Source organism: Oryctolagus cuniculus, chromosome 4, assembly GCF_051225735.1.
Source record: "Oryctolagus cuniculus isolate XC-2025 breed Fujian yellow rabbit chromosome 4, ASM5122573v1, whole genome shotgun sequence".
In the NCBI taxonomy this organism is placed as follows: domain Eukaryota; kingdom Metazoa; phylum Chordata; class Mammalia; order Lagomorpha; family Leporidae; genus Oryctolagus; species Oryctolagus cuniculus.
The window spans coordinates 164,650,989-164,668,511 of NC_142870.1; the positions used below are offsets into that span (position 1 = coordinate 164,650,989).

General features: G+C 37.1%; 1 protein-coding gene across 3 annotated transcripts in view; it reads right to left on the reverse strand.

The window, feature by feature from the left end:
* Positions 1–23: 23 nt before the first annotated feature.
* Positions 24–17,523, reverse strand: part of AZI2 (5-azacytidine induced 2) — a 38,929-nt gene continuing 21,429 nt past the window's right edge. Inside the window, exons 6-8 of one of the 3 annotated variants that reach the window (XM_017346753.4) lie at positions 13,874–13,932; positions 4,368–4,486; positions 24–2,099 (exon numbers count right to left, since the gene is read on the reverse strand). In XM_017346753.4, coding sequence (XP_017202242.1) covers positions 1,690–2,099; positions 4,368–4,486; positions 13,874–13,932 — 588 coding nt within the window. In that variant the 3' untranslated portion in view covers positions 24–1,689. Of the gene's footprint in view, positions 2,100–4,363; positions 4,487–8,372; positions 8,608–13,873; positions 13,933–17,523 lie in introns of those variants that run through there. The other 2 variants (XM_017346754.4, XR_007924458.3) reach the window with 2 other exon arrangements.

The following is a 17,523-nucleotide window of genomic DNA, read 5'->3' on the forward strand; positions in this document are numbered from 1 at the left end:
ATGATATTTCATATCCACTTCAATTTCAAATAAAAATAACTTTAATTAAACAATTTCTTGGCACTGCTCAAAACATTAATCAAGCCATTATCTCATAAGACTGACTTTACAATGGAAAATTTCTAGTCTTGGTTTTAATAAAGGCAAACGAGTAAGCTACATTAGAGATTAGATATAATATACAGCCTATGCAGCCACATGAGAAATAGTTTCTGCTGCTTTGTTATTACACAGGTAGTTGCTTTCTTCAGCTAAAGCTTGGAATCTTATATTTGTTTTATGCATATTGGGTTCTATGCTATTACTTGGCAGGAGACTCTACTCCCTTGAGTCAGCTGTGTTCATTGGTCAGAATAAATTCCTACATCTGACACCAATCCCATTAATCACAGACAAGCTTGAATAAGTGAGATAATAGAAAGGCAGAAATTTCTGGTGAATGATGAACACTGCCATGTATGTATGCTATAGTAATATAAAAGATCTGAGATGTTTTCAAGTTCAAAATATATGAAACTATTAGAAATGATGAAGTCTTCATGAAATACTCTATCCTGGGCAAAGGTTTAAGTAATATATTGTTACTAATATTCTTAATACCTCTACCCTTTAGAATTCAGATCAATTTCCAAATGAAGGCATCCTTTTGAATTTCCTTATTTACAAGGAAATTGATTTGCCACTTAGAATGTAAGTATGGGGACATTTCACGATTGTACTATATAAATATAGTACAAAATTTGGTGCTACAATGCAAATTCCTAATTAACTAATTGAAAATCACTTTCTCAGTAAGATTACAAATTTTAGACTTACGTTTGATAGGTAATCTGTTCTAACAAGCAGCTGTATTCCCTTTGAAGTAAATGACTATAGTTATACACACATTGCCATTTTCATTATGGACACAGGAAGGACAAACCTGTGTGATACTCTTTCTACTTCTAATTGAATGGTATATAAGCTTGTCATAGTCTATTCATGAATCACATAGTTTTTCAAATATTTTTTCATTTTCCTCCCCAGTTAGGACTTGAAGAATGCACTGGGATAAGCTGGCCTCTATGGTCAAGTTACTTCAAGTCTTAAAATTCAAACTGCAATTCTAAAATTTTATCAACAAGTAACATTGTAACTACAACTATCATTTGAAATCTTACACTTTTGAAACACAACAGCATTAAGAGATGCAGTAACCTAGATACTTTATTCCATTATATTTTTCATATCTATGCATTATAAAGTCAACAGAAACCTATTCACATTGCCTTTTGAGCCTATATGCAGACTGATGCAACATACATGGTTTTTCTCTTGTGTTAATGGCTTTTTACTTTAATGAATGGTTATTGAGGCATTTCACACTTTGTAAAACCATGTCTACACTGAGAGGCAAAATTTTACAATTGTTAGCAAAGGTAGAATTGTCTTTTTGAAACATACCTTAAGTTTGTATATTAGTATAGTAGTATATATCTGATTCTTTGAATACAGAGCTGAAGGGTACTCTTCTTTCATACCAGAAAATCAAGTACATAATATCATCAGTGTGTTCAGCTGTATACACTGAAGAACTCTGCAAAATTTCAGTCAAAATCCACTTTCAGTTTGTTAAATAATTTCTTGGGAGAGCTACTGAGAGAAGAGAGATACAACATCCTCATGATAAAGTCCGGAATCTCTTCAGAATTATTTATAAAGGCAGTTTTGGTTATGTTGATCCAAGTAATGCAGTGATGGCAGATTGGGTAAAGGCGAAGTTTTACTTTTAGTTTCCCCAAATGCTGTCTCACTTGATTTAGGAGGGCTTGGAAATACCCAAGAATTATCTTCTAGAGAATTTCTGCTGTAGGAGTTGTGTTCCTGAAAGTTTGTACCATCATTAGGAATAGATCTCTCATTATCTGTCCATGATTGGAGAACTTCTTTCTCTGATAAAATCTTTGTATCTCCTGGAAAAGGGGAAGATGTAGTATGACAGACAGCTTTGCCATTTGGTGAGAGGGGGGCATGTCTTTTGTAGGATGCAGTAAAATTTGTCAAGTGGAGTTTTGTGCTATCTTTCCCAAGGTCTTCAGTGCAGGCTGCTGGGGTATAGGCTAAAAAGAAAGCACAGGTTAATGTCAATTTTCATTGCATTTGTGATCATAAAAACACTTCATTAATTTGGCTGAAGTCTAGTGTAATTACCAGGGCACTATGACTTGAGAATAATAATAATCTGATCCTAGGTCAGCTGTGTACTGATAATGTGGCTTCACACCTCACCTTCCTTGTCTACAAAATGGAGGTAGTAATCCTGTCCTGCCTGTAAGTCAGCTGTTGAAAGATGAAGAACTGGGGCTGGCACTGTGGCATGGTAGGCTAAGCCTCCCTCTGCTTGTGGCGCTGGCATTCCATATGGGTACTGGTTCATAACCCAGCTGCTCCTTTTCCCGTTCAGCTCCCTGCTAGATGGTCAAAGTACTTGGGCCCCTGTACCCATGTGGGAGGCTAGGAGGAAGCTCCTGGCTTCAGAGTGACCCAGCTCCAACCATTTGGGGGGATGAACCAGTGGATGGATGACCTATCTCGGTCTCTCCGTAACTCTACCCACCAAATAAATAAAAATCAAAAACATTAAAACAATGAAGCACTGCACTTCTTAAAAAGCTGGAAACAGACAGTTAAAATTTAAGTAAAGATCCTGTTCTTGGCTCTTAAAACGTCTAGAGAAGGCAAGCAGACTATTGAGGTGTGGTGGAAACTTAGGAAGTTATTTTTAGAATTTTTAAATTAAACATAATAGTCCTTAGCTTGTTGAAACCTTTTTTCTATAGGTGGTCCAAAAATTTATTTCTACAGATAATTAAATTTTGAATTGCTGACACTAAATCAAGTTTTAATAAAGACCTATGCACAAAGCAGTTTAAATAAAGCTATAAAATAAGCTTATTAATTATAAAACATAATGGGCAAATGTGAATTCTATGGTCACAATACAGGTCAAGTTAAAAAATGGCAAAAAAGGCTTAGAATGACTGCTCTAAAGTTGTAGATACACAGAATTGACACACTGATCATAAGGGTTTCTCTCATCCTAACTCAACCTACTAAGGTGAAAAGATAAATTTATCCTTGCCAAGTATAATATAACTAAAACTTGACTCCATGCAGATTTAGAAGAAACAAACCAGATTGTAAAAATACGCTTTTTCCTCCCCACTTAGGGGCAGGAAGTAGATGGGGTTGGGGAAGAATTGGAACTAACAGTGATCAACTGCTGGACAAAGGTGACATACAGTTTAAGGAAAATGCTGATTCAATCTCATCTGCTCCTTAAAGCAATGAGTTCTGTAGAGGTGGTGACCTTGAGCTCGCCGTTATATGTAAACAAAAAGTCATATTGAAAATTCACTGCAGAATCACTCCGACTCCCTTTAGAGAAGGTTTTATTTCTATCATCAACCTAAAATCTTCTCATATACAATCCTGACCATTGGAAAATATGAGGATAAAGTGGATGAATTAAGCTAGGCTTGCTAAAACACTGTATTATTTCTATTTGATTCTGAAGTAACCAAAGCTCCAGAAACTGAAATTCTGAGTTCAGCTTTATGATGTGCAATACTTCCACCCAATTCTCTTGTGCTCTAAGACAATCTGAAGTGCAAATGATTTTAAATTACATGGTATTTTCTGTAAGAAGTCACATCTGGTGCTTTTAAAAAGGAAATTTTAGAGCATTCAAATTTACATTATATAACTCAGTAAATACAAATGCATCGATTTTTTCTTAAGGTATTCGAATAGCTAGGAGTAGCTAGTTTCACCAAAGCTAACACAAAAATCAAACAGTTCAATTAGGTAAGCAGTTAAATATGAAAGGCCAAGTAGTGAAAATTTGTTTTGTTAAAAAGATACAGAGAAAGCATTTAGCTCACCCTTCTGGTCAACTACCAAATAATTTTGTTTCCCTTTCTGTAAACAAACAAGTTACATCTTTGAAGTATTCTGTAGCACTGGAATGAAAAATTGCTTTTGGTGTCTTTTTTTTTTTTTTTTTTTTTAAAGACATGAAGTAGTTGTGGTAAAAGGTCAACTAGAGCAAACTTAACACCTCAGCCTTATACACACAAGCAACACTTGGCTGAGAAAAACCACAAGGGGCAAAGAATGCAGTACTGAAGAAAATACACATCAGCAACACCTTTATGTGTGAAGTTGACCAGTATGAGACTGAAGCCAAAGCAGAGAAGGGGTAGGCTGTGAACTATATGTGCTTTGGCTTATTGAACTTATTTGATGAAATTTTGAGAGGATACAATAAACTAGTTGCTCTCTGAGCAGCTTGACTGGAATCGGTGATTTCTGAAAAACTGACTTGCCTTTCTTGATTGTAGTTGGAGTTTTCAGTTTTCTTAGTAGTTCAGCTTGTACTTGAGTCACCAGATGTAGATTAGACATCTCTCTCTTCAGTTCCCAGTATGCATGCTGCATATTATCACTGAAATATAGGGTTTTGTTTTTCTGAAGTTAATCACTTTTATGAACAAAAGGGAGTGTCTTTAAAATAGAAATAAACAGATCTACATTTCTGCCCCAGTTTTCAGATGATATATACAGTTGAAAGATAAATAGTAAAAAGATCTAACACTGTCCTAGTTTCCAACAATTAACTATATTAAAAAGGTTATAATAAAAGGAAACATTCTAACCAGAGTTTCTCACAGGTCTCAGAATTGCAATGTTGCAATTGCCTAAAATGTTTAGGGACATTAATACAATTGGTAAGTAGTAAGAATTATGCTCTTCATTTGTAAATCTGATCAAGATCAACTTTTATTCATTTATATATGGATTTTAAATTTGTACAAGATTGACACTATGAATTGAAATGAAATATCAATTGCTGAGTATATACCTGTCCACATTAAAATAACATTTAGGTTTCATGAATTACATTGTTTATGTTTGACTGGGCTGTCTCATATTGTTGGTTCTAAACCAATGTGACATGACAGCACAAGACATGAAGAGCCAGATGATTTCCTGGTCAGAAAACAGAAGCTAGAGAAGGAAGGAGTATATGAAACAGAATAAAAACTTCAAAAATGCATCTCATATTTTTGTAATTAAAGGTATTTTACTTCAGTTATTTGAGAAATTGTTTAGTTACTTTAAACCTATTTTCATGTTTTATTTTCCAGTAAACATTATTTGGACATTCATAATTTTCTTCTTTAGATTCTTAATTGCCAACTGGATGAACTGAAATCTTCAGCATTCTCATTTTGTTCAAGAATATGCAAAATATTAAATTTAACAACTGATCTGATCAAAGTATAGCAGTGCAGAAACCAACCAGACAAACCTTCAGTTTTTGTCTACCTATAGTTAAGCAAAATTCAAGGGGATAACACCCCTGAAATTTAAATATCCTAGTAACAAGTAGCAGATTAAAAAACATTTTTAATTATGTCAGATTAAATATCTTTTAGTCAAAGTGCTATCATTCCACTTAGACTACAATTCTTCCTATATACTAAGCAGAAGAATAAACTTAACACTGCTTTTTTAAAAATCCACTTGTTCCAGTCTGTTCATTTGTTAACCCAAAGTGCATTAAAAAACCACAGAGCTTTTTGCAGGTTTTTGATAGGTGTGAAATAATTACTTTACAAAAATTAGCTAACCACCTCTATTTCACCAGTAAACACCTGAGATGTTTGCTACAATGAATGTCTCATAGGAACCTGTCTGATGTGTGACAATAGTTACTAGTTCCTTGGTACAATTCTGGACATTCAGTATACTTCCAAGTTACTCTCATTATATAGCAGTAGGTGTAAATATTGTATATGAGCAACTTCATGCAGTCATGATATGAGTAACAATTTTAAAAAAAGCTTTTTACTGAAGGGAGACAGTAAATCAGTACCTTAGAAGAAACAAAGCAAAAGTCCATGATAATGTTTTGGTACTGAAATACTAAACACATCTAATCATTAAAGACAACTAGGCGCAGAAAGTAAAAGAGAAAACAATTATATGTTAACACAATGTCTATCACACATTTTTCAATTCAACTTAATGAAAACTGTAAAAACTATGTTGAAAACTAGGTCACTAAATTTAAAATACATTTAGTCTTCAATTTAGGTGACATTAGGGGCAAAAGACAAAAAAGCAAGATATAAAATGTAAAATCATTACTAAGTGTAAGTTCTCCCTCTTGTGGATGACAATGTAATGGCAGTTACTGATACCTATTTTATAGTTAACACTAAGGGGCTACAGTCTTCAGGTGCATAAAAAACTTATTCTATATACTTGCACAAAATATTGAAAACATTAAGTCAGACTGGAAAAGGCAAGTTGTCATGCCTCAAATTTTTGGCAGGGTTCCAACCAACCTGTATTTTTGAGATTATGCATAGACTGTATATCTACCCTCCTACTTTACCCCAAGTTTCCTATGTTTTTAGTTTAAATGACATACCAGCAAAATCCTATAGTAATATAGTTGATTATAGAGAATATATGAAACTACTTAAATGCTGAAATTCAACACTAAAGTATCCCAAATAGGAACCCTAAAAAGTAAAATAAGATGAAACAAAAATGAAGGTTGTACATTTACAATGTGCTGGGCACTTCAACCACATTCTCAGACTAACTTGGCAAAGCAGATAACCTTATTTTACACATGAAGAAACAGACTGAAGTATCTATTCCATTCTATGTTGCAATTCAGAGCTGTCTTTTACCTAGTCAATCAACTGATTGAGCACTTCCCGTTTTGGGTAGCACTTTGCATATGATCATTCATTTACCATACACCTACAATGTGTTGACTGCCAACATAATCTCAGCCCCAATACAAAATGTCACACCTCCCACATCTCAATGATGATACAACTGGCCTGCATCTCCTGCTTATAAACTAAAACTATAAAAGCCCAGCTTTCTTAATTGACACTATATATTCAACTCTTAGAGAAATGAAAATCTTTGTCTAAGAAAAGTGCTTCTACTTTAGCATATTTTTCTTTAACATTTGAAAATTTACCACACTTTTATATCCGCATAACGGGGGGCGTGGAGCTTTTTTCCAGGAAGGGGCATTTGGATATTTTTATCAACATCTGTGGGCCAAACAAAAGTATCAACTTAGAAATTCAGCTGTCTGTAGCAGGCTAATTTGTAAGTCCCACCTGCAGTTGCTTTGCAGGGTCAGACCAAATGATATAATATGCTTTATATGGCTTGCGGATCAGGATATTCTCCACCTATGCCACAGATTAAATAAAGTATGGGATAATATTACCTAAAACCTATGAATCTAAAAATGTACGTACTGAAAAATGACAACTCAGTTTCCTTCAAATAAATATCTTCATTTTTTATTTCAAGGTTGTACCATCATTTTACATTGCAAGACAAAAGTTACAACAAACCATACTGAATCTTATGTGTAATGTACTCTGATACATACTATTCTGTTTTATTCCATTAAAAAATGCTTGTCAGGGGCTGGTGCTGTGTTATGGCAGGTTAGGCCGCTGTTTGTAGCACCTGCATCCCATATGGACGCCAGTTAAGAGTTCTGGCTGCTCCATTTCCAATCCAGCTCCCTGCCACTATGCCTGGAAAAGCAGCAGATGTCCCAAGTAACAGGGTCCCTGATCCTGGCTTCTGGCTTTGGCCTGGCCCAGCCCCAGCTGTTGCAGCCATATGGGGAATCAATCAGGGGATGGAAGACTTCTCTGCCTCTATATAACTGTGCCTATATAACTGTAAAATACATGAATAAATCTTAAAAAAAAAATGCTTCTTAAAGAAATTTGTATCACTTAAGAAACAGAAGAGTCTGAAAAACACTAAAGCTATTCTGTATGTTCTAAACCAAGGATTTACATTTTAATAAGTCATCTGTAACATAGTTACACAACCTGACAGATGAGCAAAACAAGTATAGCAATTCCATAACAAGATCTGGTTTAAAAAGTGAAACATGGGGACCAGTGCTGTGCTGCAGTAGGTAAAGCTGCTGCCTGCAATGCTGGCATTCCACATGGGTGACCGTTTGTGACCCAGCTGCTCCACTTCCAATCTAGCTCCCTGCTAAATGGCCTCGAAAAAGCACCGGAAAAGTGCCTCTGCCCTTACAACCTATGTGGAGACCTGGAAGAAGCTCTGGGGTCTTGACTTTGGCCTGGCCCTGCCCTGGCTGTTGCAACCATCTGGAGAGTTAATGAATGGATGGAAGATCTTTCTCTCTCCCCCTCTGACTTTCAAATAAATGAATAAACCTTTAAAAAGGTTAATAACAAAAATCTAGGGTGGGCGTTTGGCACAGCAGTTAAGATGTTGACTGAACACCCACGTACCACATCAGAGTGCCTTGAGTTCGAGTGCTGCCTTTGCTCCCAATTCCAGCTTCCTGCTAATGCACATCCTGGGAGGCTGCAAGTGATGACTCAAGTTCTTAGGTTCCCTGCCACCCACATCAGAGACCCAGACTGAGGTCCCAGCTCCCAGCTTCGGCCTAGCCTAGCACAGGCCATTGATGGCGCTTGGGAAACAAACCAGTGGATGGGAGCTCGCTCTCTTTCTTCTCTGTGCCTGTCAAATAAATATACACTATAAATAAATAGTGAAGCTATAAACCTAAATCTAACACCAAAACAGGACACTGGCTGAATTTCTGATAGGGTTATTATTGTTAAATGAGGTTTTATACAATACTATATGTAAGAAATTAAACGTTTCATTCTGTCTTAGGGAAACATTGCAATACTTCATTTGCTTTGCAGTGTGAGGGAGGGAATACAAAAAGTAGTGTTCCTAAAGGTTTTGAAGTCACGGAAAAATAAACTTTAAACATATCTAAGTCTTTACCTAACAGTCTTACGAAAACATTAATGTACTTTCCCGTATGAAAGTATACTTAATTTATCATCTGAACTGTTCCATTTAGAGGTAGATGAGGAATCTTACAAAAATTAATAAAAACACAAGGATATAAACTAGAAATAGTTATAGAAGTTGAAATAAAGGATAAAAGACAAAACATATTCTGGGATGAGGCTAAGAAAAAAAGGCATGATATGAAGTTTGCCAAGAATACACCACAAATTTAGTTACAAGTGTTCTAGCTGCTAATAAGAAGGAAACCTTATCAGTTTTGCAGTTCATGCTGCCTACATAATGCAGACCAATTTGCAAAAACCCCACAAGTACATCTGAATACTAAAGGAGCCATTAAGACATTACTTAATTATACTGCTCTTCTGTTTTTATACATTTATTCTAGGGAGAAGTGTAATGATTTTAAACCTAACAGTTCGACATTAGCAGCACTCTTTCTGCACTTGCGTGTGAAAATAAGGCTCTTACAACCTAGAGTCACTGGAGTAACAGTGATCAGAAAACAGTGGGTAAAGCTGTGCTGTCCCATGATCACTTTTTTATTAATATAAATACATTTCAAGTACTTCCACGGGTATAGTTCTAAGCTTACTTCCTTCTCTCCCTCTTTACCTCCCTCCATCCCCTTCCTTCCTTCTTTAACTTTTGCAAAGACATAATTTCAATCCCCACTATAATCACAGGGTAATTCACTACTAACTATACTATTCAACAAGTAAAAAGTAGGAAGACCACAGATCCACAGGAGTATAAACAAGGGCTAAAACCAATTATCATATCACAAGATGTCCATTTCACTCCATTTTTGGTATTCTATATTAACTGCCATACATCAGAGAAAACATAGTATTTGTCTTTTTGAGACTGGCTTATTTCACTAAGTAGAATGGTTTCTAGTTGCATACTTTTGTTCCAAGACAAGAGATTCTTTTTATGGCTGTGTAGTATCCCATAGTATATATATACACCACCTTTTCTAGTTGATGGAACATCTGTTAATTCCCTATCTTAGCTACTGTGAACTGAACTGCTATGAACATGGGGGTGCAGATGACTCTTTCATATGCTGATTTCATTTCATTTGGGTAAATTCTGGGAAGTGGAATGGCTGGGTCATATGATAGATCTATTTTCAGATTTCTGAAGAATCTCCATCATTCTGGCATAATGGTTGTATAAGTTTACATCCTCATCGTCAGTGGATTAGGGTACCTTTTCCCCTACAATCTCCCCAGTACTTAATGATTTTTATTTTATTTTTTTTTATTTTTTTGACAGGCAGAGTGGACAGTGAAGAGAGAGAGAGAGAGAGAGAGAGAGAGAGAGAGAGAGAGAGGTCTTCCTTTTTTGCCGTTGGTTCGCCCTCCAATGGCCGCTGCGGCCGGCACACCGTGCTTATCCTGGTCTCCCATGTGGGTGCAGGGCCCAAGCACTTGGGCCATCCTCCACTGCACTCCCGGGCCACAGCAGAGAGCTGCCCTGGAAGAGGGGCAACCGGGACAGAATCCGGCGCCCTGACTGGGACTAGAACCTGGTGTGCCGGTGCCACAAGGTGGAGGATTAGCCTAGTGAGCTGCGGCGCCAGCCATGATTTTTGATTTTTAGACAATAGCCATTCTGTCTGGGGTAAGGTGAAACCTCATTATAGTTTTTATATTCATTTCACTGATACTGAACATTCTTTCATGTGTCTGTTGACCATTTGAATTTAATCCTTTGAAAAATGTCCGTTCATATCCCTTGGCCATTTCTTAACTGGACTGTTTTGTTGAATTCTTGAGCTTTTTACAGACCTGGATATTAATTCTTTAGCAGTTGTACAGTTTGCAAATATTTTCTCCCATTGCTGTTGGTTGCCTCTTTGTTGAGTGTTTCCTTTGCAGCGCACAGGTTCTTAGCTTGAGGTAATTTCATTGGTCTACTTTTGCTTTTATTATTGCCTGTGATTCTGGGGTCTTTTCCAAGAAGTCTTTGTCTATGTCAATGTTTACAGAGTTTCTTGAACGTTCTCCTCTAGTAATTTGGTGGTATCAGGTCATAGACTAAGACCCTTGATCCATTTTGAGTTGCTTTTTGTACACAGTATAATGTAGGGGTCTTGTTTCATACTTCTGAACACGTAGACCCAATTTCCCAGCACCATTGGTTGAAGAGACTGTCCTTTCTCCAGGAATTGATTTTAGCTGCTCTGTCAAAGATGAGGTGGTTGTGTAGATTCGTGGATTAATTTCTGGGGTTTCTAATTCTGTTCCAATAGCCTCCATGTCTCTTTTTGTGCCATTACCAGGCTGTTTTTATAACTTGGTAGCTTTGGGATCCGCAAGGAGGGAAGGCCTATACTTCTGGGAATGGCGAGTCCCTACCTGTACTTCTGGGGAAGAAAAGTCCTTGTCAAGGTCCCTGCGGGTGCCTAAAGGTCAACCAATGAGGATCAGACCCACCTCAAACTTTAACCCCCCACACCCTGTATCTATAAAAGGAGCCCTCCCAACCTCTGACACACGACTTCCCCGGCCCCGCTCTGTTGGGACTGGGGAACCTCGCCTGGGAGCGGAATCCCAATAGAAGTTTGTGAATTAATTGATTCATCTGCCTGCAAAGATTTGTTACGTGCCGGACACCTTGCAATAACTGACCTGTAGTATGTGTTGAAATCTAGCATTGTGATGCCTCTGGTTCTGTTTTCTAACATACCATATCTTTGGTTTGGATTTCTTCCTTCCCCTCTTCCCTCCCCGTTCTCCTTCCTTCCCTCCCCCCCTCCCTTTCTCCCTTCCTTCCACCATCTTCTGCTGCTTTTCCAGGCACATTAAAAGGAGCTGGGTCAGAAGTGCAGCAGCTGGGACTTGAACCAACACCCATACAAGATGCTGGCATCCTACACACCAGCTTAACCCCCTACACCACAATGCCGGCTCCATTTGGTATGGTGTTAACACAAAGTACTTTTACATTAAATTCGAGGAATTCTTTCTAAAACTATCTCCAAATTGATACTGAGCATTAGAGAATTCAAGACTACTGTCAGATGCCACAATTATAGCTCCAGTATCTCAAAAATTGGATTTTCTTTCCTGGGCTTTCAACCTCCCTCAAATCCTGGCACAGAGATTCTTCACCATCTGCTTAGCATCTAATGCTTTCAAACAACTATTTTTGAGGGGATGCAGGTAAGACATTCTCCATCTAAACCATGTAATCCCCCTGAAGAGAAGCAGATGCCATGTACGTACTTCAAATACACTATTTATATAGCCTCTTTATTTGAACTAGTCTGATTCTAATGTATTTTCTCTGCTTCTTTCCAAAAATGGTTTGGAGTGGCTTATAAAAATGACAAATACAGCAGAATAGGGGAAACCTAGATTGCCAGGAGAAAAGATAACTTTGATAACATTGAAAAATAGTTTACATGGACACTGTACTACACACTTTTTTTTTTAAAGGAAAAAGTTTCTTGCTGTAAAAACTTGAGAAAATTCTGGGGCTGGCATTGTGGCACAGTGGGTTACGCCACAGCCTGGGATGCTGGCATCCCATACAGGTGACAGTTCAAGTCCTGGCTGCTGTACTTCTGATCCTATTCCCTGCTAATCTTCCTGGAAAGCAGAAGATGGCCCAAGGAACCCGCCACCCACATGGGAGACCCAGGAGTTCCTGACTCCTGGCTTTGGCCTGGTCCAGCCTTGGTTATTATGACAGTTTGTGGGGGTTAACCTATAGATGGAAGATCAGATCTCTGTCTCTCCCTTTCTCTCTAACTCTGCCTTTCAAATCCATAAATCTTAGGGAAAAAAAAAAAAGACATAACTGAAATTGTATTTGTAGCCCCAAAACCCTAATATACTTATTACTGGTACTTTTAAAGGGAAAGTTTGCCCACCCTCAATCTAAAAGAGTAGTTGCATGCTTTTCCTCAAACTGCTGTCCCTATTTCATCATTTCTCTCAGGCAGGTTTTTGATTAGGAAAGCTCTGAGACAATTCATTTCATTTATTTAGTGGATTCCAGAAGCCAAATGACTAAATAACAAAGTCAAATCAGTGTTTTTCATTGGATACTAGGTACTCATGTAGAGAGGTCATCCAACAGTAGATATAAAAATTACCAGATATTTTAAAACACAGAACTTAAGCTAGTGAATTAAAAATGATCTTTATGTTAGAAAAAATGGGTTGAAGTTAAAGTACATGAACTGTGATAGCTACTTCTGTTTTTACCATAAAAAGAAATTTTTCTCTTGAAGATTTGATAATATGTGGCCAGCGTTGCGGCAGAGTGGGTAAAGGTGCCACCTGTGACACCTGTATCCCATATGGGTGGTCAGTTTGAGACCCAGCTGCTCCATTTCTGATCCAGTTCCCTCTAATGTGCCTAGAAGGCCGTGGGGGATGGCCCAAGCCCTTTGGCCCCTGCACCCACACAGGAGATGTGGAAAAAGCTCCCAACTCCTGGCTTCAGCCTGGCCCAGCCCCAACCGTGGCTGCCATTTGGGAAGTGAACCAGCAGATAGATGGAATCTCTCTGTGTCTTCCTCTGTGTAACTCTTTCAAATAAATAAATTAAAAAAAAAAAATTCATACTACTCCAAAGATGTTGTCCAAGTTTGCCCTTAGACAAATATCATTAGATATAGAAATACATATTCTCATGTATAAAAATCAAGGTTTAATATAGAAAATTTCCACAAAGCTAGTTCCCTAAAACCTTATGCAAAGTATTACTGAATGGTCAGAATTTTAAGGCATCACAATATGCATCTTTCTACTCAAGTTCAAGACTGTTGCTAAGTAACAATGAAATGCTTTTTATAAATATATTGTGATCAGAGGTTACATTCAGTATCCAAAGACTATCCACTTGTTTTGTGCTTAAACTTAATCATAACGAAAATCTAGGCACCATACAAAGTGACCTATAATTTGAGAACTTATATTTTAATGTTGAAGAATGTTCATACCTTGAAATGCTTACTCTTTGGAGAGTGCAGTTCTTCAGGTTGTCATCCTCAGATGGATCCTGTCATTTGTTAAAAAAGTTAAGTTGTAACTATTACATCCTATTTATTTTCAGATCTGTAGAGATAGGATTCAGATTTTACAGAATATCTGTAATTATATAGGGCAAAACTAGACTTCACATTAAATTTTAATGAAGTTTTAACCTATACCAAATATTTCTAAATCACTTATAATTACTTAAAGCATCAGTGCTTAAATTTTCTTTAAAAATACTGTTATAGAACATAGTCTTACAAATATACCTGTGAAGGCATCAATCTGAAGTCTATATTCAAAAAAGTAAAATATGTTTACCACATCACTGTTTATTGCTGAAACAGCTGAATGAATTCCATGGGAAAATACAAGCTTTTCCCTATTTTACTCTGTTGTATAATTACAAAAAAGTACCAAGCATTCACATGTTACTGTTGAAAAAGATCAGCATCAATCTCCTCTTACACAGATACAAAATGGTCCCTCTGGAAAGGATTGCCTAAAGTTCCTATAAACTTCCAAGTTTTAGTAGTTTAGACTGCAGATACTACAGAAAGAAGCTATAAAAGGAATGAATTTAATATGTCCAAGACGACTCTAAAACCTGTTTGCAATGCATTCTCATTTAAGGATCTATCACAGGTACTAATTCTACTGGCAGCAGTGGCCAGTACATGCAGAGGAAACAAAATTTAACTTCACTACTTCTTATATGATCTAAATGATATGCTTTGAAGTGGAACATTGAAAAAGTTACGAAGAATTTCATGTATACTCTTAAACTGGGGGAGTAAAATATCAAAAATGCTTTAGATTACAAGAAGACAGCTGAATTGCATGTTAGGGAGCCCTTTGTAGAGAGGAAACAGAACTTACCCAGGAATCAGAGATTTGACTACTATGAAGGTAAATATCCTTGAAAATCATTCTTCCCTCCATAGGAAATTAAAGAATTTGATCACACTTTTAATTTATCTGAATAATTCATTCTTAAAAACTATTTTAATATTTCAATTTTATCTGAAAACCTTGCTCATCTTTAAAACCAATTAATATTCTGAAAATTAACAGTTTTGGTGGGAAAATATCTTTGGAACACTCTAATGTAAATCAGCAATAAGCTTAAAGGGATTGTCTCCAATAACCAAAGACCCTGTTCCTGGCTAGTAATCAGTTGGCCATGTTCTAAAGGTACCAATGGATTTGTTCCCCATTTGATGCTTTATATGATGTATACATTTCATATAAATAGGTACCTCAACTACAAAATCTTGGGAAATAACATGCAAGCTACACAGGTTCTTACACAATACAACTCGGAACCTTTTAATACCCTTTGGCATGTTGTGACACTCCAAATGGACTATTTTTATGTAACTTAGACATCTTCTAAACCTATTCCATTTCACTGGTGTTTCTTCCGCAGCTTAGGAGACTGTATTTCACTCAGGATCAATAGCTCAGAGTATAAAATGGCTGGAATATTAGAAGATATGGAAACTCTAAAAGGCTCATAACAGAACTGCCCCAGAACCTTGAGCTTATTACTAACACCAATCATTACTATGCTAAGTAGTTAAAACAAAAACTAAACACTAACTAAATACTATAAAACAAAACTCCAGTAGGATGCTATTACATATTTGAGAATATACTAAAGTATTTCATAGAAAGTATCACCTTAAAGATACTTACTTGTACATATGACTAGAATAAATATAAGCAAGACTATTAATGTGGAAACAAATTTCTCTCCTTGGTTAGTTTGCAGATTGCCACATTGAAGAGGACCCTGAACAGCAACATTTCAGAAACAAGATTTAAAAGTCCAAATTCTATATCAAGATTTCAACTTAAAACCCCTGATAAATTGCTGTTTCTATTATTTTTCCTGGTTCATTTATTCATATTAGTCATGAGCATTTTACACTTCACAATCTTCTCACCTCTAGTAAGTGGGGATCAAGTTTCAAAATCTTTTTCCCCCACTATTCCTCCCTTATCTCACTACAATTGTTAAAAATTTCTTGTTTCCCAGAAATACTTCATCAGAAAAGTGATATCTAGGAGTGGGAGTTTAGCCTGGTTCAGACTCCTATAAGATACCTACATCCCACATGGGAATACCTGAGTTTAACACCCAGCTGTGACTGATTCTAGCTTCCTGTTAACACAGACCATGGAAGGAGTGGTGGGTTCTTCCCAAACTTCTGTTAGAGAACTGGATTGAATTTCTGGCTTCTGGTTATAGCTGTGCCCAACCCCAGCCATTATGACCATTTGGGAAGTGACCGAACAGGTAAGAGTGCTTTCTGTGTCTCTCAAATAATTTTTTTTTTTTTTTAAAAAGGGATGGGAGTTTGACAAAGCCTCTTGGGATATCTGCATCCCAAGTCAAAATGCCTGGATTTGAGTCCCAACTCCACTTCCAACTCCAGAATACTGCAGATGTGCACCTGAGGAAGTAGCAGGTGATAGCCCAAGTATTTGGGGTACCATTAGCCCCATGGCAGACATGGGCTGAGTTCTAGGTTCCTAGCTTCAGACTGCCCTACCCCTGGTTGTGGCAGGCATCTGGGGAGTAAACCAAGATAGAAGATCTCTCTGCCTTTCAAATAAAATGAAAATAAATAATTTTTAACAGAAAGAAAAGCAATTTCTGAAGTTCTGAATTTTTTTCTGCCACTTGCTTGCAGATGAATTTAAAAGCAAATTTATTCCTTAGCACCACCTAGTGGAAGAGTTTCACATGGAAATTTTTCAAAAGATTCATTTTATTTTATTCCAATGGCAGAGTTATATATATATATATATATATAGAGAGAGAGAGAGAGAGAGAGAGAGAGAGAGAGAGAGAGATATCTGTCATACATTGTTTCACTCCCCAAATGGGTACCAATGGTCACTGCAGCCATCTGGGAGTGCACAGAGGATCTGTCTCTGCCTTTTAAATAAATGAGATTAATCTGAAAAAAAAAAAAAAAAAAAAAGTGTAGAATCTAACATGGAGACACATAAACATATTTGTAGCTTGTGGTATGAGAATAACCCATACTTTTCAAACAGCAGCACAACTGGAATGTTTGCTACTATTTTAGAATAAAGCTGAATTCGGAGATAAGAACTGCTGCTTATCATTAGCAGAAGCAGTATTGCGTTAACTGTGGTTATGAGAATCTGCCACTTCTCCCTCTCTACCCCCCAACAGCCAGGGCTGGGCCAGGCCAAAGCCAGGAGCTTCATCTGCTTCTCCCATGTGGGTGCAGGGGCCTGAAGACTTGGACCACTGCTTTCCCAGGCACATTAGTAGGGAGCTGGATTGGAAGTGGAGCAAATGGGACTTGAACCAAGTGCCCATTTGGGATGCCGGCATTGCAGGCAGTGACTTCACTCATGATACCACAATGCCAGCTCCCCAAACCGAAACTTTTAACATCTCTCTCTCTCTCTCTCTCTCTCTCTCACACACACACACACACACACACACACCCCTCCACTTACAGGAAATGCTTTTCTGGGATAGTCTGATCAAGTTGTTTTGAAAAATGTTTACATCTTGGGCACTATGCTATTTCACATATACTAATTTAATCATCATGAAAAAATGCCTACT